Here is a 26,560-nt window from a genome sequence, read left to right as displayed (position 1 = left end):
AGGTGGGACAGACGTAAAGCATTTGCCAACAACATCAAGGGATTTTTGAGAGGCAGGCCCAGGAATGAATGAAAGTGATGGGCATGAGATGGGCGTGGTGAAAGCCCTCAGAATAGATTACAACATGTCGAAGAGCAGTGCCCGCTCTCTACTACGCTTGACCATAAAAAAAAAATGAAGTTAAAGTGAAAGAAAACAACAGTGCCACAAGAGGCACCATCCAAATGTAGAAAATGTACTTTGCTGTGTCTCCAATCCTGCTTTTGGACTCATAGTATAACTGTATTTAACAGGACTCTGCTATGACTATCCTTGCATAACAAGTCACTCACCTAAGTAAAAGAAAGATCATGCCTAATCCTTTAAGGCGACTAGTGCTCTTGCATTTTATAGTCTATAATTGTGAAATTCAGTGCTTTGGCTAGGCAAACATTGTTATTCTCTAAATAGAGATTTATCATCGGCTGGATTTTTAGTATACTTTTTGAAAACTTATTCAGTATTTTTTCCAGCTTGATAACAATTGCATGATCTTCTGTCAATTACATTTTTGACCCATGGATAGAAATTGGTGTTGCCCGGGCACATCAGTTCTTACTTTTAGCCCCTGGTTTTTGTTGCTCTCCACCAGCACTTTATTGTTAACATCAGCTTTTGTGACAACCTGCCAAATGGTGGTGCCGTCTTATTTTATGGATCAAATCTGTTTATTGGTTTTAACATATAAAGTACGAAGCACATTGTTCTAATCACCAGCAATTCGACCACCCAGTTACAACGTCTTAATCTGGCACACAAGAGAGCATGCATATGATCACTGTCCTATCGCCAGGAGAAATCTCCCTTTTCGTCCGCTTCCCAACATTCAGGAGAACAAGGTGGGTAAAAACAATGATCCAATGACCTCAGAGCTTCGTACATAAGCAAACAAAACATAGAAGAAATTAACAATACTAGAACTATACTTCCCTCCCTCCCCCCCCCCCCCCGACAGCTATGTCGCTCATCTCCCCCAACATTCTCCCCGTCTTCTCACAGCAACGTCATCCCGGGACCCTCCTACCCAGCAGGCCAAACATCTTCTAAGAAGCACCTGTCAGCCCCAGAACCCTCAAATAAGCCGGGCATGTCAGCTCCGTAAACTCTGTTGATAGGATCTTAAGAAACAGCTTCCATAACATATCTATGTCACCCCCTCTCTGCTGAGAAACCAGGGTAAGCTTCTCCATTGCAAGAATAAACCACAGCTTCTGAAGCCAGGTCACATACATCGGTACTCTGTCCGTCCCCCATAAAGCTAGTATCGACTGCACAGCCGTGTTGAGTGCCAGCGCCTTCTGTCGCCCCTTTAGGGATCGTAGAGGGAAAGTGAGGGGGTTAGGTAGACCCAACAGTATAAACAATGGAAACCTAGGAAGCTCGGTCTGAAACACTTTGTCATGTCTAAGATGCTCGTCCAAGATCTCTGAAGTTTGGGGCAAAGCCAGAGCAGATGCACCAGCGTACCTGTGTTACCACACCCCCTCCAGCAAAGGCTAGGCTTGGTGGGGTCCCATGAATGTATCCTGGCTGGGGTGTAATACCAATAGGAAGCCACTTTATATGCCGTCTCTGTCCCCGCTGCATTGAAGGCTGTGTGATGTGCTCTATAATATATATTGTCCCAATCCTCGTTGGAGAACTCCCTCTCCCATCTCAATTGCCCTTTAGACTTAGACAGGCGTTCCACCCCCTGCAAGAGTCTATACAGTTCTGAAAGCACTCGCTTGTCATCCTTCTTCGTCAACAGCCACTTTTCGAACAATGTGAGCGGCTTATCCATCAGTGCTCTGTTCGCCGGCAGTAGAGCCCAATGCCTCACCTGGTAATACATCGGCCTATCTGCCTCTGTCAGGCCATATGTCTCCCGCATCTGATCGAAAGAAACTACTCCCTGTTCATCAAACAGACTCCCCACCCTTTTACAGCCCCCATCATACCATCGGCGCAGGCCTTCCAGACGCAGCCCAGGCTCAAAATCAGGGTTCGCACCTATCTGGGTCATAGGGGACGGGAACGACGTAAGCCCAGCTCAACATGCCACTGCATATCAGACACGTAACGTCGCTCCCGTAATCGGGGAGGAGTATAAGCCCCGTGCCCTATGTCGAAGCCAAGGTTCCTTCGAAATGTGAGACCCCGCTACCGCTTGACCCATGAAACACCAATGTTTCTCAGTAAGTGGACCGCTCCACTCTAAAAGAAAGCGCAACTGCGCTGCTGATAATATCATAGGAGGTAGGGGACCGCCAACCCCCCTCCACTCTAGAGTGGTATAAAAGTCTTCTAGGGAGCTGTGCCGGCCGCCCGCCCAACCCAGATGAACTTGAGGACTGCAGACTGAAGCGTTGCTATCGCCCTTAATGGGGGAGCCAGAGGAAGAGCCTGGAAGACGTATAGTATGCACTGCAACGTGGTCATCTTCACTGCCGCTACCCTGCCCAGCCAGGAAAGTTTGTTTCGCCCAGCTCTCCAGCTCTCCAGATCTCGCTGCACCTCCCGGACTAACGTCGCATAATTCAAGCTTACCATCTTCGCAACTGAGGATGGCAAGTCAATACCCAGATAAGGGAGTCGCGATGACTACCAAAGAAGGGGATATCGAGTCTTCAACTCCTGCTCGTGCTCTGGGTTCACAAACAAACTGAGGGCCTGGGATTTCTGCATATTTACCCGGAACCCAGAGACCTGGCTAAACTCCTCCATTATCACCATTAGCTCAGGCAGGGAGGTCGCTGGTTCAACCAGGGTAAGAATCACGTCATCTGCATACAGAGTGATAAGATGATGATCCCCTCCAAACTTAACCCCAGAAACCAAGGGGCTGTCGTGTAGACGCTGTGCAAAGGGCTCCATATATAGCGCAAACAAAAGGGGGGAGTGGGGGGCACCCCTGTCGAGTCCCCCATCCAATCAAACCGCAAAGACACTGTACCATTAACCCGGACCGCAGCCCTAGGCGAGCGATAAATGCACTGAACCCACCTCCTAAAGCCCAGACCCAGTCCATAACACTCCAGCACCCGGAATAGATAAGGCCAATGGGCCAATGGACCCTATCAAACGCCTTCTCTGCATCAATAGAGAGGAGCAGCGCCTCCTTACGTGATCTGCTAGTTTTATCCATCAAATGTAGAAGTCGCTTCGTATTATCACTACACTGACGGTGGGGTATAAAGCCCGCCTGATCTGGATCTATAAGACCCGGCATATAGGGATTAAGGCGGTGGGCCAGTATTCCAGTAAATAATTTAGCGTCTATGTTCAAAAGCGAGATTGGTCTGTACGAAGCACACTCCTCAGGGTCCTTCCCTTGCTTATGTATCACCACAATGGTAGCTTCTGACATACTGGGCACAAGAGCCCCTGACTCCTGAAAAGTTAAAAAGCTGCACCAGAAGCAGTGCAAGCTCCGCGCAGAAAGTCTTATAGAAGAGCGCCGTAAAGCCATCAGGGAGACTTCCCAACCTTTAGCCGTGATATTGCCGAAATAACCTCCTCTACTCTGATGGGCTGATCCAAGGAAGACGCTTCCCCCCTCGCCAAGCGGAGTGATTGCTATCCCCGCGAGGAATGCGGCTGGATTCGCATCACTCTGATCATCAGCCGTATATAACACTTGATAATATTCGGCGAACGCGTCTGCAATATGATCATCTGTGAGGGCCTTTCTCCCCGAAGGAGAGCGGACCATTTTCATCGCTGCTGCCAAGCGCTGTGCTCTCAACCGATGCGCCAGGAGCCTACCACACCTATTACTACCAATGTAATATTTATGCTTAAGCCGCACTATCGCATACTCCGCCCTATCCCAGTCCAGCCGCCTCAGCTGCTGCCTCATTTTCTCCAGATCCCGCCAAATTCTTGGTGCACCCGTGGACTTATGGGATCGCTCAAGTGCTGTCCCCTTCTGTTCTAGCGCCGCCCTCTGCTCCCTCCTTGCTCTATTATCTCTCACTGACAGCGACATTACCTCCCCCTGCACCACCGTTTTCAGGGCCTCCCACCAAGTCTCTAAACGGGTTGTCCCATCATCATTGTAGCTAAGATAGTCCGAAATCACGCGCCGTAGCGACTCCTCCATTTCTCTATTTTGCAAGATCGCTTCCCTAAAGCACCAACTCGAATGGCCCACCAGACCCACATCCACACCAACCTCCACCGTGATAGGCGCATGATCTGTAAGGGCCCTGGGCTCTATTGTGGTCTCCCCAACTCAAGAGGTAAATTCTCGAGAGGCCAGAAAGAAGTCAATACGTGCGTACGTCTTGGTAGCCGCTGAGTAAAAGGAGTAATCCCTAAGCGTAGAATGCGCTCTCCTCCAAACATCCTCCAGTCCACACTCGGCCAACCACTGTCGCCCTGCCGTTGTCAACGCTCCCATCTGTGCAAAGCGGTGCCCAGATCGGTCCAACTCATTATCCATTACCAGATTAAAATCAGCTCCCACTAAAACAGCACTATCCGGTGTCGCAAGCACCGGAGCAACCGCCTGTCTCAGGAAGGATTCTTGCTGCGCATTGGGGGTGTAGAAAGAAGCAATAGTAAAGCAGAAAGCCCCCACCCGTAGTCCAAGGGCCAGGAGTCTGCCCTGCACCTCATGTATATTTGCTATCCCTTCCCCAGAGAAGGTCTTCGAGAGCAGTATCGCTACCCCAGCATGTTTCGTGGAGGACGAGGACCAAAACTGTCTAGGAAACCACTTTGAGTGCATACGATATGTGTCCCTAGTCAGTAAGTGCGTCTCCTGTAAGAGGCAAATGTGACTACCAGAGCGATCAAGCGCCGACGGAATCGCTAATCTCTTAGCCGGATTGTTAAAACCACGGACATTCAAGCTTAGACACTTAATAGACGTATGCCCCAGTATCCGAGTCGCTCAGGAGGGGGCATCTTGTCTCCCTCCTATCGAAGAATCTTTCTCGCTTCCGGGACTGATTTCACCTGGCGGAGCTGTTCCTCCCAACGAAAGATAAGGCGGAATGGGTGACCCCATGAGTAAGACACAGAGTGCGCTCGCAGGTGCTCCATGATGGGCTTGAATTCTCGTCACCTCTGCAGAGTCCGTAGCGAGAGGTCTTGAAATAATTTGAGCGTGTGCCCTCGAAACTGAATCTGCAGGAGATTACGGGCCCTCTGCAAGATGCTTTCTTTAAGCCCATAATTATGGACGCATGCTAGGATATCGGGCGGGCGATCCCCGGGCCCACCGATGCGGCCCACTCAATAAACCCTGTCTAGCGTAATCTCCCGGGCACCCTGTAGGCCAAGAACCAAGTCAAAAAGTACCACCACAAATTCACGAATGTTCTCCTTCTCCGCTCCAAGCGGTGCACCCCTGATGCGAATGTTATGCCATCGCGACCTGTTTTCCAAGTCTTCAACTGCAGACTGGAGGAGTTCCTGTTGGTCACGCAGGCGTATGACCTCCTGTTGTATGGCCGCTAACTCCGCACCGCGAGAGATCTCGCCAACCTCAACCTGGGCCACCCACTCACCCAGAGACATGACCTCCACTCGTAGCTCCTTCACCTCTTGGAAAATGTCTTTACGAAGTTCCTGCAGGTCGCTCCGCAACAAGTCAAACAATGAGGTAAGGAAACTCTGTGACCAGGGCCTCCCCGTCCTCCTCCATCTCCCCACGTACCTCAGGAGACCGCGCCGCCACCGACCCCTCAACCGATTTGCCTTGTACCGGGTGGGATCTGGTCAACATTTCTCTCACCGACTGATCTTGTTTTGGTTTGAAGGACGTCATTACCCCGAATGCCTCCCTGGGGCCCCGTGCCCGTCTCGTCTAGAGCCTCTTCGTACTGCTCGCTGTGGGTCGGCTTGCCAATTCCTTCCCTTTATACCCGTCAGACTCTGGCCACCAGCTTCTGCATCCACCGCTTCCAAGCGTTCATAGGCCAGTTGCAGGTCCCAAGCTCCCCCTGAGCTCGGGCTGGGCCACCGCGGGCCGACCGCACCGCCGATAAATGGCACAACTTCCTAGCGCCGGTCCAGGCTCAACCAACCTGGAGCGGGAGCGCAAATGTGTAATGGTGCGGTATATCCCGCCTGGGACCTCCACCCCGCAATAGCCCAGCAGAGAAATGGCCGACGCGGGCCGCGGAGCCCCGCTTCACACCTGCCCCGCGCCGGGACGTCCAGCGCAAGATTCACCACTCTCCGGTGCTGTCCGGACAACCTCCGCGTTTCTCCAGAGTGCCGGCCCAGCCGCCACGTGCCGCTGACCGCGAGCGCGGTCCAGGCCGCAAGGCCTAACGTCGCCGCTGCTCTCCTCTGAGGGCGTCCCGACTCTCTCTCCCGTGCACCCAGCCAGGAGGGCCTGGGGCTCCAAAAGACGGGGCCACGGAGCTTTTACTGGGACCCGGGTGGCGGAGCTCGGACGAACGCGTCCGCTCACGCCGCCATCTTGGCCACGCCCCCAGCCGTCTTATTTTATGAGGAGCTCAACAGGTGTTGTTTAAACCCTTCACTGCTAGGCCTCCCTCCCCCCCCCCCGGTGCCAAGCCTTTTATTTTTGGCTATATGGGGTAGTTAACGCTTAGGCCCTCACATTTTTTTGTTCACATAAGCTATACACACCAAATTTGCACTATTGTTTTGCAACACCCTAGTGATTCTAAAAGTACCCAGGGTTTGTGTGTTCCCCTCGAGGAGACCAAGAAATGAGCAAAAATACAGCAAAGAATTTGTGTGTGTTTTTTTTTTTTTTTTTTTTTGCCCCCTCTGAAAATAGCATCAACAAATGGTTTACGGTGCTAAAAAATCACCATCTTCCCAGCTTTCAGGAACAGGCAGACTTGAATCGGTAAACCACATTTTTCAACATGATTTTGGCTTTTTACAGGGACATACCCATTTTTACTATTTTTTTTGTGTTTTCAGCTTCCTTCCAGTTAGTGACAGAAATGGGTGTGAAACCAATGCTGGATCCCGGACAGCTAAACATTTCTGAAAAGTAGACAAAATTCTGAATTCAGCAAGAGGTAATTTGTGTAGATCCTTCTAGGTTTTCCTACAGAGAGTAACCGCTAAAATAAAGACAATAATGATATTGAGGTGTAAAAAGAGCCATTTCTGTCCACGTTTTCTTCTGAGTTTCTCCAGCTATGGCAGATTTTTGAACCAATATACTGTTACGTCTGCTGGACTCTTCTGGTTGCGGTATATATAGGGCTTGTAGGTCCATCAGGAACTCTATGTACCCAGAGCCAATAAATGAGCTACACGTGCAATGGGTTTTCATTGTATACCGGGTATTCAGCAATTCATTTGCTGAAATATAAAGAGCAAAGCAGTGGTTATTTGCACATCTCTGAATTCTGGGGTCCCCATACTAGCATATGCATTACAGGGCATTTCTCAAATAGATGTCTTTTTTTACACAGTCTTACATTTGGAAGAAAACAATTTAGAGAGAGACCAGGGGCAATAACACGTATTGTTCTATTCTGTGCCCCCTCCCCATCCACCCCCCACCCCCCAGGTCTCCCAATAAAAATGGTACCTCACTTGTGTGGGTAGGCCTAGTGCCCGCGACATGAAATGCAACATGAACACATCACATTTTTACATTGAAATCTGACATGTTTTTTGGGAAAGTGCCTAGCTGCGGATTTTTGGACTCCAGCTCAGCCAGCACCTGGAGAAACCTACGAAACCTGTGCATTTTTTTAAAACCAGACACTTAGGGAAATCCAGGATGGGATGACTTGTGGGGCTCTCACCAGGTTCTGTTAACCAGAATCCTTTGCAAACCTCAAAAATTGGCAAAAAACACTTTTCTCTCACATTTCGCTGCTGCAAAGTTCTGGAATGTGAGAGCAGCCACAAACGTCATTCCACCTAGCATTCCCCAAGGTCTCCTGATAAAAATGGTACCTCATTTGTATGGGTAGGCCTAGTGTCTGCGACGGGAAATGCCCCAAAACACTACGTGGACACATCAAAATTATAAATGACAAAACTGCTTGTTTTTGCAAAGGGTAAGGGATGGTATGGAGGGGGGGCACCTGCGTTTTTGGTCCTGGGCTCAGCCGCCATCTAGGGAAACCTACCAAACCCAGTCATGCGTGGATCCCCCAGTGATTTCTTATCCAGAATCCTCAGCAAATCTCAAATTTATCTAAAAAAAAAAAATCAAATTTTCCCCACATTTCGGTTTAGGATCACCGCACCGGCATAAATTTCCTACCACCCTCATTATCCTGCTAAAAATGATACCTCACTTGTGTAGGTGGGCCAACTGTCTGTGACAAGGAAGAGCTAAAAACATGCCGAAATTGAGGGGGAACCAAAGCGGGTCCAAAAAGGCAGTTTGAAAAAAAAAAAATTGGGGGCTGACAAGTGGGGCATAAGTTTTATCTGTATAGATGTGACAATGCTGGGTGGTAGGAACTTTGTGGATTCCTACAGATTCCGTAAGGTTCCATCACACACATGTGGGGGAAATGTGCGATTTCTAGCAAAGTTGGAGGTTTGCAGGGCATTGTGGGTAAGAAAATGGTGTGGGGTTCATGTGAAGCACACCACCCTGAACTCTCCCAGATGTTTAGTTTTCAGATGTGTCTAGGTCTCGTAGATTTTTCTACATGGCAGCGTCCCAAAGTCCAAAAAGTGCAGCCATCACCATTCCAAGCTCTCATGGCCCAAATGTAAAATTAAAACCCAAAATAATCAAATGTCCTCTTGCTTGCTGTTGGGATAAGATTTTTTAGTGCTGGGTGAGCTGAAAGGCTGGGCATAACCATGCTCATACTAGTTGGTAGCCACGACCCCACTATTTTTAATTTTTTTATTCCCTGGCATCTATTAGGATTTCTGCCCCCCTGGGGAGTTGACCGGGTATAATTGCCCCATCTGCCCACCGGTGGGCAGACAGCTTTGTCCCCATTTATTTTGGGGGTATGGCCATACCCCTGTCACGTAGGCTCTCATTATTCTGATGAGACTACTGGATTTTGAGCAGCAGAATCGTCTGCGGTGTGGGAAACGTAGTCTAACCCACTGTGGGTGACATCTGTCGCTCCATTCCGGGTTTTGGTCCGGCTAACTAGCAGTGTCTCATCCCCATCAAGGGATGGTGATGATTGGGCAGCCGAGCGCATGACATACTTGGCTTCTCAGGGAAGTCGTGGTCACTCGGGTCTCATCCGGTTCTCTCACTTAAAATTCAGTCTCATATATAAATGACAAACAGAAGTAGCATATGTTTCAATAATGAGTTTAATAAAACAACTGCATCTTAGATACCAAGGCATGAGCTGCAATAACCAGGATGACACAACATGTCAGAATTAAAATTGTGACGAGTAGAGTGAAGCATAAGAATAACGCTGTCGTATTGTCACTATCGTCAGTGAACCAATCCCTACCTGGGCTAGGATAGAGCACAGCATGTTAAGCTCGAAGTCTGCCCTTCAGGTTCTCCTGGGAAGACATCAACCCCATACCTGAGCAAAGGCCTGCGGTCTGCGTTAGCATCTGTAGCGAAGCATTCGGCAATCAGCATACAGTCGTGGTTCCCTGGCTGGAATCTCTCTTTAATGTGTAAGGGACAAGGAAGTGTTTTTATAATAAACCAGCTGATATTCTGAGAAAGTGTCCCTACGTAAAGATGTGTATTTTCTACGAATGTTGGAGATTAAACTTCTACCACGTTCATCGGCAATGTACTGTGCTGTAGCCTTGGAAAAGCACAGAGTGATCAAGAATGTCTTGTTTGAGAACAGAGTGCTGGCCTAGGCAAAAACAGTTAGATAGACCGAAATAAAACAAGACCGTAAAACTGGTTATTCTAACAATAATAAGGCAACGCTAAATAAAATATATCTAGGTTAAAGTGCACAGTGGCCTAATGTGTTAAATTAACGTGCATGGAGCTATGACTAAAATGGCTACACAACACCCCAACCCTCCTTTTTTTTTTTTTTTTTTTTTTTTAAACTAAATCTTCCCTGGTGTCTAGTGGGCTTTCTGCCCCATAGGTCGGAATGGCCATCAGTAATATGCCCTCATGGGGAGCGACCCTTGCCCAAGAGGCTGCCCCCCCTAAACAAAACACACACACCAGTCCATGGTGCCTAAGTGGTCTCTGCCCCCAAGGGGAGCAGAAATGGCCTAAAATAAATTTGCCCCCTAGAGGAGTGACCCTTGCTCCCTTCCTGTTAAAAAAAAAAAAAAAAAAAAAAATTATGATTCCTGGTGCCTAGTGGTTTCTATCCCCTTTGGGGGCAGATGGGCCTAATTAATGTAGGCCGATCTGCCCTCAAGGGGGGCACAAATGGCCTAATAAAAAAATGCCTCTCTTTGGTAGAGACCCTTACCCACGGGGCTGCTCCCCTCATGGGTTTATTATATGGAAACAAACTTCCTGGTGTCTAGTGGGCATTTCTGAAGCCCGATTGCTTTACGATCGTGCTGCAGAAATGCCTTTCCTTTCCTTTGATGCCTCTCTGATCTCCCCCAGCCCCCGATTGCGATGGGTGCGACCTCTAATGAGGTGCAGCCAAGGACGTAACTGTTACGTCCTTGGCACCCAAGGGGTTAAAGTGGCATAGCTTGGGTGGTATTAGTTTACTGTATATATAAAGTCTGAATTGTCACACCTCTATGAGTGTGATGGCTAGTAGAGATAGAAGTTTGGTCATTGGCTGTATGCCAGTCCGGGCAATTGGTGGTGGAAGCTGCAGTGGCCTCCTGACAAGGGCCCGTCCCCTGGCACTTTTTCCTTTTTTTTCTTTTTTTCTTTTTTTACAAATTAATCATTTATTTTCTTAGAGCATAATGTTTTAAAAGGGCACAGGTTGATAAAACTAAATAATATTTGCAAGCTAGTGTGGCTAAATCAGTATTAATTGTTTTAACATGCACTGTGTCCAGAATTATTTATATTCTATTTTAATAATCTTTTAATTAACTGCAGTCTCCTAAATCTACTAAATATTGAAGTTCCTATAATGTTTTTTGTGAAAACTCCTTCGCATCCACTGCTTATATCTATGTCACGCAACTTAACAATGACAAAGTGGCAAATCTATTTAATTGTCATAAGTGTTAAAAATAATAGTTGTTACTTAATGTGCACAGAAGATAATAATGTATGAGGTTGAAGTAGTAATGACCAAACAGAAGCTCAAACTTAAAGAACTCCTGTTGAGAACATTAGTCTTAGAATAGGTAACCTCGTTTTTACTTTGTGGTTATGTGTCTATGTGTAGTGCTTTTGCTCTCTGCCCAGCGCACAAGAGGCTCATAGATTTATGAATTAAGACAATAGATTCTTCAATTATAATAGCAGTTCTTTAATCACTGGTATTTAACTTGCAGTTTAATAAGAAATGCCTAGATTCTCTGTGGTAATGAATATAACTTTTATGAACTTTTAGGCGGAAGCAAGACTTGCAGCCAAAAGAGCAGCCCGTGCAGAAGCAAGAGATATACGAATGCGAGAATTGGAAAGGCAACAAAAAGAGGTATTAGTTGTGCATTTTAACACTTACACTATTTTTTTGAAATGAGCATATACGACACTCTGTGAAAAACAAAAAATGCACAAGTTTGTTAGTTAGCATCTGTGTTAACATCTCTTTTTTCAATTTTGGAATATCTTGCTAACTTAAATTGATCACTTACTCCTTTTCCTCATGTGAGTTCTCCCAGCCAGACAGAAATTTACTCCAGCAAGAACATGGGTATCTATTTTTGGGATCTGGTCTAGCCATCCTCCTGCCCCTTGTGGTCGTTGCACCAACTGTTGAGGAGAGAACATCCATCTTCTGTTCCCCTCCTGCACTGAATCACAAAATAGCTTCTCAGTCAATAGATGGACTGAGAAGGATAGTGCTTCTACTTCTGTTAATCCATGTCTTTCTTGGAACAGAACACCTGCTCTCTTTCTAGACTTTGGGATTGTGATATAGTTATTTAGTGATGCATATCCAACCTGATTGTTATTGGTTTTCAAAGCCTGAACAACCTAGAACATGCTAGTGGCTAGTAGGTACAACCAAGGTTGTATGCCAGAAGATCGGAGCATCAGTTTACTTTCTTGACACGCAACTGCAATTCTGACCATCAATTTTGTGACTGACACACCTACTTGCAGTGCTCATGTCTACCTGGATGGAAGGCCTGCTCTAATCTCATGACGTTTGCACAGAAGAAATTACAGTGTTGGTTAAATTTGATAACAATTGAGAAATGTAGGACGAGACCTTCTCTGTCTAGGTAACATTATTGCTTGTTGGGTTATAGACCTGAAAATTGGTCATAACCCCTGTGTCTTGAATGGGATCTTTGGTATGTGGCAGCATTTACAGATTTATACATTTGTGTTGAGCAACAGCATGGAAGAAGGACACATTTTTCCTACGCTATCCAAGAATGAAAATGGACAGCATTCTACATTACTGGGCAATTGGCTTCCTGCAAATACTTTTTCTCTCATTCTTTTGATGACCAGATATTTTTGAAAACAGTTGCCTGCAGTGTCTATATCCCCTAGTCACATAATTGCCTCTACACAGAACTGACTTTGTCAGTCTCCCCAAAAGTGTATGTAGGCTCCTTTTAAAAAATATGAATACCACTTTATTTTAAGTGACTAATCGTTATTGGAAGCTATCTTTTATTCATCTCATTATGCCCATCGAGCATTCAGGTTCCTACAGTTCTCATAATTAGCAAGTTGTTTCTAGTTTGTGTCTTGATTTCTTCTGTATGCTACCTAAGGTGTGTGTGTTTTTTTTTTTTTTTTTTTTTAATGGACGGTAACTTGGTTTGAGCACCATTTTATTTGATCCAACCAAATGGCGTGCTTTGAAGTATCTTACTTCGAAACATTCTGTTGGCAATAACCTTATCAAGTATGGTAAACCAGTTGTCTTTCTGTGACTCAATGTTAGTGTTTCATCATGACAGGTTTTTCCCTCTAACTGACATCCATGTTCTTCAATGTATAACTGTTTCTGTTGTCTTAGTGGCATTCGTTTTGTAGTTGGATATTATTCTATTATTGATATTACACAGTTATGTTCTATATTGTTGTATTTTGTAGGCCTATATGTTTTGTATTCATACTTTTGCTCTTGGCAGTCTGCAAAGCTACAACATATTGAATATTGATTGTTGCAGATGTGTTATGTTTAATTTTTCTAGTGGTGTTGCCATATTCCTGGAAAAGGTGTAAATTTGACATAACAATGAAGAACGTTTTTAGGAGAAATAAAGCTGAAAGACATATTAACTAAACAATATTATGCACCTAACATCTAGTCTTAGGATTGTCAAAGTTTGTCTTTATAAAATAAAGCCCACCTCGACATTGATAATTTGTCTTACTTCTGAGGTACGACCCTGCTTTCCTTTATTGGTAAAAATCATTTTGATTGTGGTGCATTTCCACTTCGGTTGCATATTGTTAAGGCCATTTTGTTTTCTGTTCATTGAGGTCCTAGACGATATTGTCACACAGAGGTGGTAAATCAACACGTGATCCATGTCCTTTTAGGTCTCACTGACGACAGCGCATACCCTGTCGCCAGCTAGACATTTTGTTAGCTTACAGTGGGCTTAGAACCCACCCACTACATACTATTGATTGATTTAATTATCACTCTCATTTCCTTGCTGCTTTTTGGTCATCTCGTGCCTGCTTCATTCCCTCTTTGTGTGTGTGTCCTGGAGCTCAGCCGAAGTATTTGTGTCAACCACTTCTTGTTTGGTTTGGAGCTACTTTTTTGTTGTTAAGCATTGTAATAAAGTGCATGTTTTTGCAGGATGCTCCCTCATGTTGTTTTACTCTACTCCAACCTTCCTGTTCCTCTTCGTGTAGTTGCTTCACGCTGTAACTCTCAATACTGTTGGGCTCTGTATTGTTGCTTGCCCCCTTCCACTCCACTCTGTCCCGTTGCTTGCCACCTCCTGTAACTCTCCAGCTGGTAGCCTGCTTGCTCCTTCCCACATCATGCTGTGTTGTAATGTGATTCCTCCTGTCTTGACCCGCATTGTTGCTTGCATCTTACCATTCTCTTGGCCCAGCACACATTGTTGATTGTACCACTCTCCACTCCATCCTGCGTTGTTGCTTGCCTCCTTCAATTCCGCTCGAAAAGAAAAAAATTATCATAGACAGTAGGTTTCGATTAAGTGACCTATTGTCTTTGTCAGTGTTTTTAGCCATGTTGCACTGTAGGTTTGCTTTTTATTTGCGTGTGCAAGGCATCGTTTGAAGAAAGGTGGTAGGGAGGACATGCAGCATGAAGTGCGTAGATGCCTACTGTCCCCCCTGCCCCCCCCCCCCAAGCAATTAAAACAATCCTATAGCTTGGCCAGCACTGGCTTTGGTTCAAAGTTGTTTTTTAACTTTTAGCCATGATGCACAGCAGCCACAGTTGCGTAGATGAGACCTCTTGATGTTGCCAGTGCTTGTTAGTACTGAGCAACAGGGCCATAGTTTGCATGCGTTAGGCTACTCACGTTTTGGCAGTGTGGCACCATTAACTGTTTTTGACTAGCAAATGTAAGGGTTAAGGTGGTCGGAGGTCACTCTCTGGTTTTACATCTTCTTTCTGTTTGTCAAGTCCACCATTTTTCGGAGAGAGTTAACCCCTTCGCTGCCAGGCCTTTTCCCCCTCAGGTGTCAAGCCTTTTTTTTGGCTATTTGGGGCAGTTCACGCTTAGGCCCTCATAACTTTTTGTTCACATAAGCTACCCACGCCAAATTTGCGTCCTTTTTTCCCAACATCCTAGGGATTCTAGAGGTACCCAGACTTTGTGGATTCCCCAGAAGGCGGCCAAGAAATTAGCCAAATAAAGTGAAAACTTCGTTTTTTTCAAAAAAATTGGAAAAAGGGGCTGCAGAAGAAGGCTTGTGGTTTTTTTTTCCCTGAAAATGGCATCAACAAAGGGTTTGCGGTGCTATAATCACCAGCTTCCTAGCTTTCAGGAACAGGCAGACTTGAATCAGAAAACCCAATTTTTCAACACAATTTTAGCATTTTAATGGGACATACCCCATTTTTACGATTTTTTTGTGCTTTCAGCCTCCTTCCAGTCAGTGACAGAAATGGGCATGAAACCAATGCTGGATCCCAGAAACCGCAACATTTCTGAAAAGTAGACAAAATTCTGAATTCAGCAAGGGGTAATTTGTGTAGATCCTACAAGGGTTTCCTACAGAAAATAACAACTGAAAAAAACAAAATATTGAAATTGAGGTGAAAAAATCTGCAATTTGTCTCTACGTTTTATTCTGTAACTTTTTCCTGCAATGTCAGATTTTTTAAAGCAATATACCGTTACGTCTGCTGGACTCTAATGGTTGCGGGGATACATAGGGCTTGTAGGTTCATCAAGAACCCTAGGTACCCAGAACCAATAAATGAGCTGCACCCTGCGGTGCGTTTTCATTCTATACTGGGTATACAGCAATTCATTTGCTGTAATATAAAGAGTGAAATATAGCTATCAAGAAAACCTTTGTATTTCCAAAAAGGGCACAAGATAAGGTGTTGAGGAGCAGTGGTTATTTGCACATCTCTGAATTCCGGGGTGACCATACTAGCATGTGAATTACAGGGCATTTCTCAAATAGATGTCTTTTTTACACACTCTCTTATATTTGGAAGGAAAAAATGTAGAGAAAGACAAGGGGCAATAACACTTGTTTTGCTAATTTATGTTCCCCCAAGTCTCCCGATAAAAATTATATCTCACTTGTGTGGGTAGGCCTAGCGCCCGCAACAGGATTTGCCCCAAAACGCAACGTGTACACATCACATTTTTTTAAATAAAACAGAGGTGTTTTTTGCAAAGTGCCTACCTGTAGATTTTGGCCTCTAGCTCAGCCGGCACCTAGGAAAACCTACCAAACCTGTGCCTTTTTTAAAACTAAAGACCCTAGGGGAATCCAAGATGGGGTGACTTGTGGGGCTCTGCCCAGGTTCTGTTACCCAGAATCCTTTGCAAACCTCAAAATTTGGCTAAAAAACCACGTTTTCCTTACATTTCGGTGACAGAAAGTTCTGGAATCTGAGAGGAGCCACAAATTTCTCCTCACTTGTGTGGGTAGGCCTAGCGCCCGCGACAGGAAATGGCCCAAAACACAACGTGGACACATCACATTTTTTCATAGAAAACAGTGCCTACCTGTGGATTTTGGCCTCTAGCTCAGCCGGCCCCAGGGGGGGGGGGCAGAAATGGCCTAAAATAAACCATGTTGTTTAGGTTGAAGGACAGAGTTTTTATGTTTGGGCCACTGTACAAGTTTGCCCAGTCCCCTGCAGTGCAAACCTTTTGTTGTCAGTTTACAGTACCACAGTATTAATATGTGAAAAAGCAAAGTTTGCATTAGCTGAGGGTGAGAGTCAAGTGGGGAGAAGTCGCTCAGAGGTGTGGATACTGGTATGGGGGCAATGACAGACTGTCCTTTCTCGCCGCTCCTGTTTGCAGTCGCGGTCAAGCCACTATCGATTTGGGTGCAACAGGATCTGCAGGCCTGGGGTGTACCAGTGGAAGGGGTCGTTTATGTTGTCTCACTCTATGGTGATGATGCTCTATTCTATGTGTACTCCCCTCGAGTTTCGGTGCCACTCTTACTCTGGCTGCTGGATGATTTTGGTTGCCTTTCGAGACCGACTCACCAGAGCCAAGTCCTTAACGTTTCCACTTGCCTCGTTATCGGGGACCCCGCTAGAAATATTGCCACCTCTGGGACTGCATTGCAAAACGGAGCAGTTTTGATACCTGGCCTTAAAAGTAGCACATAAAGGGGCAGAACAGCTTAGCCTTAATGTGGGTAAGCTTCTGGAGGGTCTTAGGTCCTCCATAGGTTTCTGGAACACATTGCCCCTCTCCCTGATGGGTTGCTTGGCTATTTCTAAGATGGCACTGCTTCCAAGGTTCCTATATGTGCTGCAGAATTCATTACACCCTCTCCCGGGAAGGGTTTTCAAGCAGTTGGACTCCCTGCTTGTATCTCTCTTGTGGGTGGGGGGCTGCTGCAAGGTGGCCTTGATGACACTAAAGAGAACCTATGATGAGGGGAGACTGGAAGCCCAGATCCTTGACCTGTATTATTTCGCTGCACTCTTGCAGCACGCAGCCCATTGGCTGGATCCCAAAGACAACTGGGGAAAACGCTTATTGTCAGACAGAGTTGCAGTCGAACCCCTACTGGAGCTCCTGATGGAGGGGTGAGACTCCCACCGGACGTCCTGCATATAGTCCAATGCATGGCCTCCATTTGGCAATGTTTTGCCCAAAAAGTTAGAGAGACCCTTTTTACTGGGAGCTCCAGATTTGGATACTGAAGCCCATCAGACAATTAAAGAAGTACATATCCTTCTCAGAGTGGTGCACAGGTGACTATAGCACTCTTGGTGATGTATACCCTGGGGAGATGTTCATAACATTTGAGGAGGCATGCACCGCATTCACACTGGGACAAGGCCACTTCCTAGACTATACCGTTTTGGCAGAAATAGCCAGGGAAACCTGGCCCACTTACCCTGAGGCCCCCAGAACCACGCACATCCTAGGAATACTTTTGTCCTGTGGGGCAGGTTGTCGCGTGATCTCAATATTATATAAAGCAGTGAGAATGGATGGGGTGGGGGGGCCTATACCTCGATTCTGGGAAGCATGAGAACTTGACTTGGACGAACAGCTGGGGGATGTGGACTGGTCACATATTAACACCCTTACCCACTTGATCTCATGCAATACTTGCTTTAAGCCAGTCCACTACAGTTTCTTACACAGGACCTACCTGACCCCGGGAGCCCTCCACAGAATGTCTGTTTCACATGCAGATAGCAGGGAGGGGGTGGGGGGCGCGAGCTTCATGCATCTGTCTTGGCACTGCAGTGAGGTTTATAAGTATAGGGACCACGTGGTACAGGACTAGGAACATCAATCTGACACGCAAGCTGCTGCGTTGCCACCTCGAGAACATACGTCGCCTGAAAGGGAGAAAGATAGCATACAAGGTCCTGCAGCTGGTGCTGGTTCTAGCCAGGTGCTGGGTAGCCATTGCATGGATGGGCCAAAGAGCCCCTGACCCCACCCGTTAGCAAAGAACAAACAGGAATGAGCATTAGGTGAAGAATTGCCTATGAAATATAGTCAGCATGACAACAAGGTAGTGGAGGATCTTGCGATCTGGAGTGATCACTTTGAAAAACTTCTGAATCCGGAGGCTGCTGCTGGGTCCTCTGATGATGACAGCATAACAGGATTCGCTGAAGTGGGGAAGAGGAAAACTAAATATATGGACACGACTGGGATTGAGGTGTGAAAGTGTAGGACGGGCTAGTCCTCTAGCTGGACGATTCCAAACTGTGTGATCAATGGTTACTTATTAATATACTCTCGTAATTTGTTGAACTGCGTGCTTCTGATACTTTACGCACTGCTGTATGTTGGTTTGTTCAAAATCTGGAAAATAAAGGTTTAAAAAAAAAAAAAAAAAGCAAGGTTTGCTTTCATGTGAATGAGTTGTTCAGACTTATATATGTGATACAGTGCACAGCATTTAGCACTAGGACAATCTTAAGAGATGCAGTGAGGCGCGAGCTCTTCTTGCATTATTGAAAGTGGTTCCACTTATAACAAGCATTTGCAATGCAACGGGTCTCGCGTTTGCTCATGTTAGAGCTGATAGCGTTGTAAACTCCTAACCCGACTTTTCACCTATCCGCAAAAGTGCATTTATGTACGTGACCCGAGAAAAAGCGCTGACTTCTGCCAAGCGAAATCGTGCTAGGAAAATAGAGAAAAAGTAGTCCACGAGCCGGACAGAAAACAGCGAGCCTCGCATGTTTTCTGTACTTGGTCGATGCGCTCGAGGAGGGCTAGCCACCGGAAAAGGCATGACGTGGGCATGCCTTCGACTAATGAAAGCAAGCAGATTTGAATAGGCAAGCCCACGAACCAATGAAAAACACTGAATTGACGTTGAAAGGGTTCTGAGCCCTTTTCTAATACCTAAAGCATCTCGCTGCGAAAAGCATGCGCAAGCGCATGCGACGCAGGCTCGACCCTAAAAAGGTATGCATGTTGGCAAAATGTAAACATTTGAGGTTATTTTAATGTTCTGAGATTATATGGGAGGTTTTGATTGTTTCAAAATAAAATGTACAACTAAAATGTACTTTGAAAAAAGGTTTTGCCATGTTGCTGAACTTAAATGCCATTCTTTTGAGTCCTCCTTTACTAAAACATATTTGATGCGTTCAGATTTTAACAAATAGATTAATAAATGGTGATCCGTTATAGAACTGTTATAGGCAATATGAAAATTAATCAGCAGCCCCATTCAGAAAATGTTTACAAAAGTACACCCACTGGCATATATCCTTAAATTAGTGCAGATGCACACGTTTATGCTCATGTGAAAATATGCTGAGCGATTGAAACTTAACTTTCCCGAAACTCCCTTTTTCCCCACCCTAGAAAAAGCCATACTTAATGTCGGGAGTAAATTTCAATTTTTTTCAGTTTACAAAAATATTAGCGTGGATTTGAAAATACCCTTAAACATGAGGGGTTGTGGGTGCGCAGAGACTTACGGGGCTTCAACCAAGAGCTAACGCTTTCTGAATATGCCAAGCTCGTTCGTTGATTTGAGGAACTGTTGCAGAATCCGAGCCTTGCTAGAATCAATACTGTGATACAACATAAGCCCTATCATAACCCAGGAGGCTCTGTCTGAGTTTTGATAACATGAGACCGCTGCGTTAATTTGCCACCTCGCTTCTTGGTATCGGAAGGGACAAGTGGTTTTTTTCACAGGATAAGTAGATGGCTGAAGCATCCCGTCCGGTGGACAAGATAATATTTTATAACATTACACACCTGGTAGCATTTGCTGCGAAGTCATGCTGCAGAGCGCATTTCCTATTCAGTTCCCATCACTTTAGCATACGCTGAACAGGAGCATAGGCGTAGTCCATTATGAGGGAATGGTCCTGGTCTGATGAAGTCTATTAAAGTGTGAATAAGAGAATTAGGTGGCCGTATAGTCTGCTCTATTTTTTTGGTTGTAAAAGAGCACATTACTTTCTGGTATTTACTATTTTTATTAGCATGGCTTGCCTTGGAATGAGTAATGTTGTTTATCAAACAGGAACGTGTTCAGTTTAAATTCCAATAGATTGTCATGTGGTCAGGGGTGATCTAGAATAGATGGAAGCAGTTGATGCTCTGAGCAAATCAATTAGCGTCCCCATTTGTTTTTCATTTCCATTTTATTCCCTAAAGTTTCATGCTCCTCTAAATTGTTTCCCTAGGTAACTGCATGGTTTGCATTTGTAGTGGGTTGTCCATGTGTGAAATATATGAATTTTCACAAGACCATAGTTTGATTAGCGCTCCCCAATATACGTGGCATTTCATCAGTCTGCTCCTTACAGGGGGGTTGTCATATAAATGCAAAGCAAGCTAAGGATTTATTTTGTCAGAAGTGTGGGCTACCATGTAGTAATGCGCGATCACATTAAGCAATAACTATCTACCTAATGTGCCTTTCTAGTTGCATTTAATACAATGAGCGCACCCAAATCCGAAGATGCATTTGACTCTGCTTCATATACATATGAAATGTAATTGTGTATTATGCTTTCTGTCATAGTTCCTTCTAAGGCATTAAATATTGAAGCTCTGTAGCATCCAATTGTTAAAACATGCTCTTTTTAAATGTTTGTAGCTTTCTCATCGTTCACATGATAGAAAATGGGGACATATCCAAAAATGGATGGTAGGCCAAGTGTGCCTGTTGTGCATGTACCCATTCACTTACGAAACTAATGAGTTGGGTTGTTGTGAATTGCTACTAACTACTTATGAACTGCCACTTGAATAAAATAAAAACCTGTTGAAATACTCTAAACCCATGTGGAACTCTTCATGATTTGTCATGTTGTGGGCTCGGCTATTAATCTGGTATTATAAAAAATATTTTTGTAGTTGTTTACTCTTACATTAATTCTCTGCGCGTAATAATATAGAAAGGAGCCACCTTAATAACCACACAGTTTCTCTGTCTTTGGAAAACGTAATTAAAGTTGCACTGCACTGAATTTTTATATCATTTTATAATCTTAAATGTCATACAGTTACTATTGCTGGTTATGTGTGCATTGATTTTATATTTATTGTAATATCATTGTTTGCATGGAGAGCAGTGTATATTCCATGACATCAACTCTCTACTGAGAGTCTTGTTATATTGGTTCTTTGTACAATTTGTCCTTATGGCTTCACTTAGTTGCAGCCACATTTAGAACCTGGGAGTATTGGAAATTCTCAGAAACTGTGTCAGATAGCATTTTGAATGCACCACTGACCAGTAAAATTCATGAAAACTGAATAGAACATACATGAAAATATACAAGGTTTTGTAGTTCCTTCTTCAATGAGTCTTTAAGCAAATGTGTGGCGAATGTTGTTTGTTTAGGCATGTTACACTAAAACAAAATTTATTTAAAAAAAACAAAATTGATAAATAATTCAGTTCCTTATAAAGATGGTTCAGAAGTCCCTTTTGGGCCATGTCTGTGGTGAGTTCAACCTGATCACCAAACCCAACAAGTATCACTCCAGATGCTCCTCATTCAGGTTGATCTCTGTTAAACAGATGTGAAAATTATGGCTAATGTCTTGGCAGACTACCTGGAGACTGTGTACATCCGGATCAAACATATTTTATTCCATCTAGGTCTACCAGTGACTGCACAAAGAGAACACTTCACCTAATTGACCTAGCCTAGAATCAACATACGAAAGCGGCTCTGCTGCTGTTTGGTGCAGAAAAAGCCCTTGCTAGGATTGTCAGGGGAACGATGAGACTGCACTCTCTAAAGCGGTACTGGGCAATAGGTTTAGAAGCTGTATCTTAGTGAACTATATTCCACTCCTTGGGCAAACGTCTCTGAAATTGTCCGAAGCTATCCCAGAATAGAGATCCAAAGGGGCACTAGGCACAGTTGACCTCTCTCCCTGATGATTTTCATCCTTTATCTAGAACAGTTATTCAAACAATAAGAGCGAGAGTAGGTGCAGGGTTTTTCCTTTCACTAAGACAATTTTAAGGTGTCTGCCTTTGCAACAACATTTTACTCTTTCACTGTGCCTCATGCTACCTTGCAGGAGTTGATACCTCTACAGGTGGAATACCAAAATATGGCAGGACTTAAGGTTATCCTCAGTAAGTCATTGGTATTAGTGTTGGCATGGGATTCTCGATGAGTAGCCACTCTTCAGGGCGAGATTCCTTTCCACTGGACCACGAAAGGACTGACATAACTTGACCATCTACTTAACCTCAGAACTTTATGAATGCTCCTGACACGACTTCAAAGCTCTACTGAAAACCTAACTATTTTCTGGTGCTCCCTGCACCTTCTTAGCTTGGTAGAATAGCTCCACTCAAAATGACTATCGACCCCAATATCCTGTACACATTTCAAGCTCTCACATTTCCATTACTTAAAAGTGAACTGTCCCAGCACCAGGCTTCATTTGCAAACTTTAAACGGGAATGCAAAAAGTCACAATTACGTGAACAAATCTTCTACACTTATCCTAGATTGGGAGGTCTGGGGATGCCGGATACTCTGCTACCAAGTCACATATATTGTAGAATGGTTGTAAGATGAAACGGAGAAAATCTAGTGTTGTTCTGTGTATCCATAAGCAACAGAGATGCCATAACCTTCATGTATTGCAAATTTCTAGAGCAACACTGGAGGTATGGGATAATATTGTGCGATATAAGGATTTGTCCTCACACCTGTCACCTTTAAAGTCAGCAATAGAAAACACTTCCTTCCTTTCTCCCCACAGGTCTGGACAAGCATCATTTGTGGGTGTGTTGATAGTTATTGCTGCTACAAACTGACAGACATCAATCTAAATCAGAATATTAGATAATTAAATGATGTTAAAAGCATGTACCAGATTCCAGAGAGAGCATTTTGAATGTTTGCAGCTTAGACACTGGCTCACACAACCACAGGTCAAGGAGGCAGCTACACATCCATTCACAGCCTTCAAAAAAAGTTCAAAAGAGCTAGTAGAAAGACTTGGGGGTTTTCACTGTAGTGATCCTGGCTCTCTCCTCCACAATTTATGGTCTTGCAATAAAACGGGGAAGTTCTGGAAGACAATCCTCTCCACTGTATCAGTATCTTACATAGAGGTAAGGAAGATGATCGATTTATCCGGTGGGCATCATTCAGAAGACACCCATAGAAGTAGTATCTCCACTCCATTCTTTCAGGGTTAAGAGAATTCCCCACTTGTTTCAGGTAGCCAAACAAACTAGACTTTCAGGAAAGGCAGTAGGAGCAATTGCTCCAGAGATTTCAGCGGCTTTTAGCCTATAAACAAAATAGCGCACTTTCTACGGGGTTGTGTTGCTCTTGTTTGAACTAAGAGCAAACAATGCCAAAGAATGCAGCACTCTTAGTCTGAGTAATGAATTTATTAAGGCACTTCCCAGATATCAAATGCAAGCCCATGAATATATGACAATAAGCATTTAACTTTAATGAAGTAAAATGTGTTTATAAATAAGAAGAATCATAGCAGTTAAACAATCATAGACTGAGATGTGCAATGCAGCAACAGTGAATATATATATATATATATATATATATATATATATATATATGTTCGGTGGCATGTGTAGCTGCAGATACACGTGCTGTGCATTATACTTCTGCCATCTAGTGTTGGGCTCGGAATGTTACAAGTTGTATTTCTTCAAAGAAGTATTTTCGAGTCACGGGATCAAGTGGTGACTCCTCTTCGGTTCCATTGTGCATGGGCATCGACTCCATGTTAGATTGTTTTCTTTCCGCCGTTGGATTCGGACGTGTTTCCTTTCGCTCCGAAAGTTCGATTCGGAAAACTTTAAAAACACCTTATTTTCGTCTGTATTGTATCAATCGGGTTTACATCTTCCATCGACACATTGGTACCGTCGGAGAAGACAACTTTACTTGCCCTTCGGGACTTGCCCGTCGGGCCTAGTCGGGCAGACCGCGTGGAAGCCTCATGGATTGGACATTCCGATTCTGTCCTCTGTGCCACGCAAAATATCCTTATATAGATCAACAACTCGTCTGTAATCTTTGCCTTTCCCAAGATCATCGGGAAGAAAATTGTGATGCCTGTCGATCCTTACGTTCCAAAAGGACTCTTCGAGACAGGAGGCAGGGATGTGGAATTCCTATCGCCCGACGCCCAGGACATCTTGTTTGGGGTCAAGGGCAACAAGTTTTTATGTTTACTTTGTCCTTGGGACAAGTAGGCCCAACCCCCTGCAGCACAAACCCTTTGGCTGCCTGTTTACAGAGAGTGGAACTCTCAGCAGTTGAGGTAATGTGTTTCCAAAAGATAATGCTGTTCGAACTTGTATTTATGGTTCATTATTTGAGAGCCTTCATTATTAGGGTGAGTGCTGTAAATAAATGTTTTAAGGTCACACTTCACTACTGACGTTGGTTCCAGTACAAAAAAATAATAACTGTATATACATGTTTGAAAAGTTTAGGCTATGAGGCTAAATATAATGCTCCCAGAATGCTCTCTGATTAGATGCAAATGAAGTGTCATTTAGTAAAATGTGTTGATGCATGCTAGTATTTCCCAAAAATATTTCTAATGGAAAATCAGTGTAACCATTTTCAACACGATTATGGGAAGCATGAAAATAAACAAACACTGACAAAGCCAACTAATCTGACATATTTTTATAAGTCTTTTAGTTTCATCAATGCGTGTCTTGTTTTGACATGGCTTTTGTAACACTTTATTGCTGTGGGAGCTACTAGGCCCTCAACATTGTAACAAACACTGGCAAAACACCCCCAAAAAGTTTTTGAACTCTAAAAGCACACGTTGCAACCAGCGGCATAACAAAGGCCCTGCAGCTGCCCTCCAGGGGGCCCCTTCAGCACAGCACCTGCTCTGAGTGAGTCTGGAGAGGGGGCTCCTCCATGTTCTTTGCAAAGGGGCACCCTCCAGTTTCGTTACGTCACTGATTGCCACTGTAGTTCCTGACACTGAACAAAACTACTTTGTGTGGCAATATGCTCCTTGTGGAAGAGCAGAATGCGATCACTCACAGTAAAGCCAGCCGAAAGAGAGAGAAATAGAAGTTTAATAAAAACAAAATGTCTTTGTTAACACCAGACCTAAATAGGACCCACATGTAGGTAGCCCACATGTAGGTAGCTTTTTGCATGTCGCAAACAGCGACTTTCGCTGTTTGCGACGTGCAAAAAGCACATTGCGATGCACAAACCCAGTTTTGCGATTTCGTAACCTGGTTACCGAATCGCAAAACGGGTTTGCGACTCGCAATTAGTAAGGGGTGTTCCCTTCCTAATTGCGACTCGCATTGCAATGTAGGATTGTTTTGTGACCACGAACGCGGGCGCAAACCAATCGCAGTTTGCACCCATTTCAAATGGGTGCTAACACTTTCGCAAAAGGGAAGGGATCCCCATGGGACCCATTCTCCATTGTGAATGTCACTGTAAACATTTTTTCAGAGCAGGCAGTGGTCCTGTGGACCACTGCCTGCTCTGAAAAATAGAAACGAAAACGTTTCATTTTTCGTTTTTGTTATGCATCTCGTTTTCCTTTAAGGAAAACGTGCTGCATTAAAAAAAAAAAAAAAAAAACCAAAAAAAAAAACCTGCTTTATTGAAAAGCAGTCACAGACATGGTGGTCTGCTGTCTCCAGCAGGCCACCATCCCTGTGAGGGCTGCCATTCGCGAGGGGGTCGCAAATTTCTACCCACCTCATGATTATTCATGAGGTGGGCATTTGCGAAGCCCTTGCGAATCACAGATGGTGTCAGGGACACCATCCTACATTCGGATTTGCGACTCGCAATTTGCAGGTCGCAAATCTGAACCTACCTACATGTGGCCCCAAATTCTTAAAGAAAGTCACAAAAGTGCACCCATGGTATATGTCGTACCCCTATAAAATATTTGTGAACTGTATTTTAGCATGGGTAAATACGATGTGTAGATTTGCTCATGTAAAAATCTATTGAGCATTTGCAAGTTCATTTTCCCTCCAGCCACTTTCTTCCCAACCCTGGAAGAAGTTCTAATTCTGCCATTGTCAGGAGTAAATGTCCAACCTTTCTTATTATGGGAAAATATTAGAGAGAAGCTGGTAAAAATCTTTAAAACATGCAGGTTAGTAGATTTGCAGACTCAAAGGCATTCCAGCCCTGGAACTATTGCTTACTGCTTCCTCCAGCCCCAGTATGCAGATCTGCAGAAAGGTGGCAAAATAAGGAAATTGCTACAGTAGGGATTGAAACTGCAAGTATTCAAGCCATACTATGGTAGTAGCCCTGGCATAATCAGAGAGGCTGTTATCAGAGCACTTACATAATGAGATTGCTGCCATAATTTGTCGCCACACTACATGGCACCAAAGGGACAAGTAGATCTTTTTACAGGACAAGTAGATTTGAGAAGC

The 26,560-nt window shown here is 44.5% G+C and overlaps 1 protein-coding gene across 11 annotated transcripts in view; it reads left to right on the top strand.

Annotated features, from left to right (window-relative positions):
- Positions 1-26,560, top strand: part of LRRFIP2 (LRR binding FLII interacting protein 2) — a 291,111-nt gene that overhangs the window by 50,198 nt on the left and 214,353 nt on the right. For 7 of the 11 annotated variants that reach the window (XM_069215054.1, XM_069215036.1, XM_069215027.1 and 4 more), the window contains exons 3-4: positions 11,436-11,522; positions 20,756-20,806. In XM_069215054.1, the coding sequence (XP_069071155.1) occupies positions 11,436-11,522; positions 20,756-20,806 (138 nt within the window). The remainder of the gene's footprint in view (positions 1-11,435; positions 11,523-20,755; positions 20,807-26,560) is intronic. The other 4 variants (XM_069215109.1, XM_069215091.1, XM_069215082.1 and 1 more) reach the window with 1 other exon arrangement.

This window comes from Pleurodeles waltl, chromosome 2_1 (genome assembly GCF_031143425.1).
Source record: "Pleurodeles waltl isolate 20211129_DDA chromosome 2_1, aPleWal1.hap1.20221129, whole genome shotgun sequence".
In the NCBI taxonomy this organism is placed as follows: domain Eukaryota; kingdom Metazoa; phylum Chordata; class Amphibia; order Caudata; family Salamandridae; genus Pleurodeles; species Pleurodeles waltl.
Note: the sequence above shows the minus strand (reverse complement) of the source record. Positions and strands in the feature narration are given on the sequence as shown.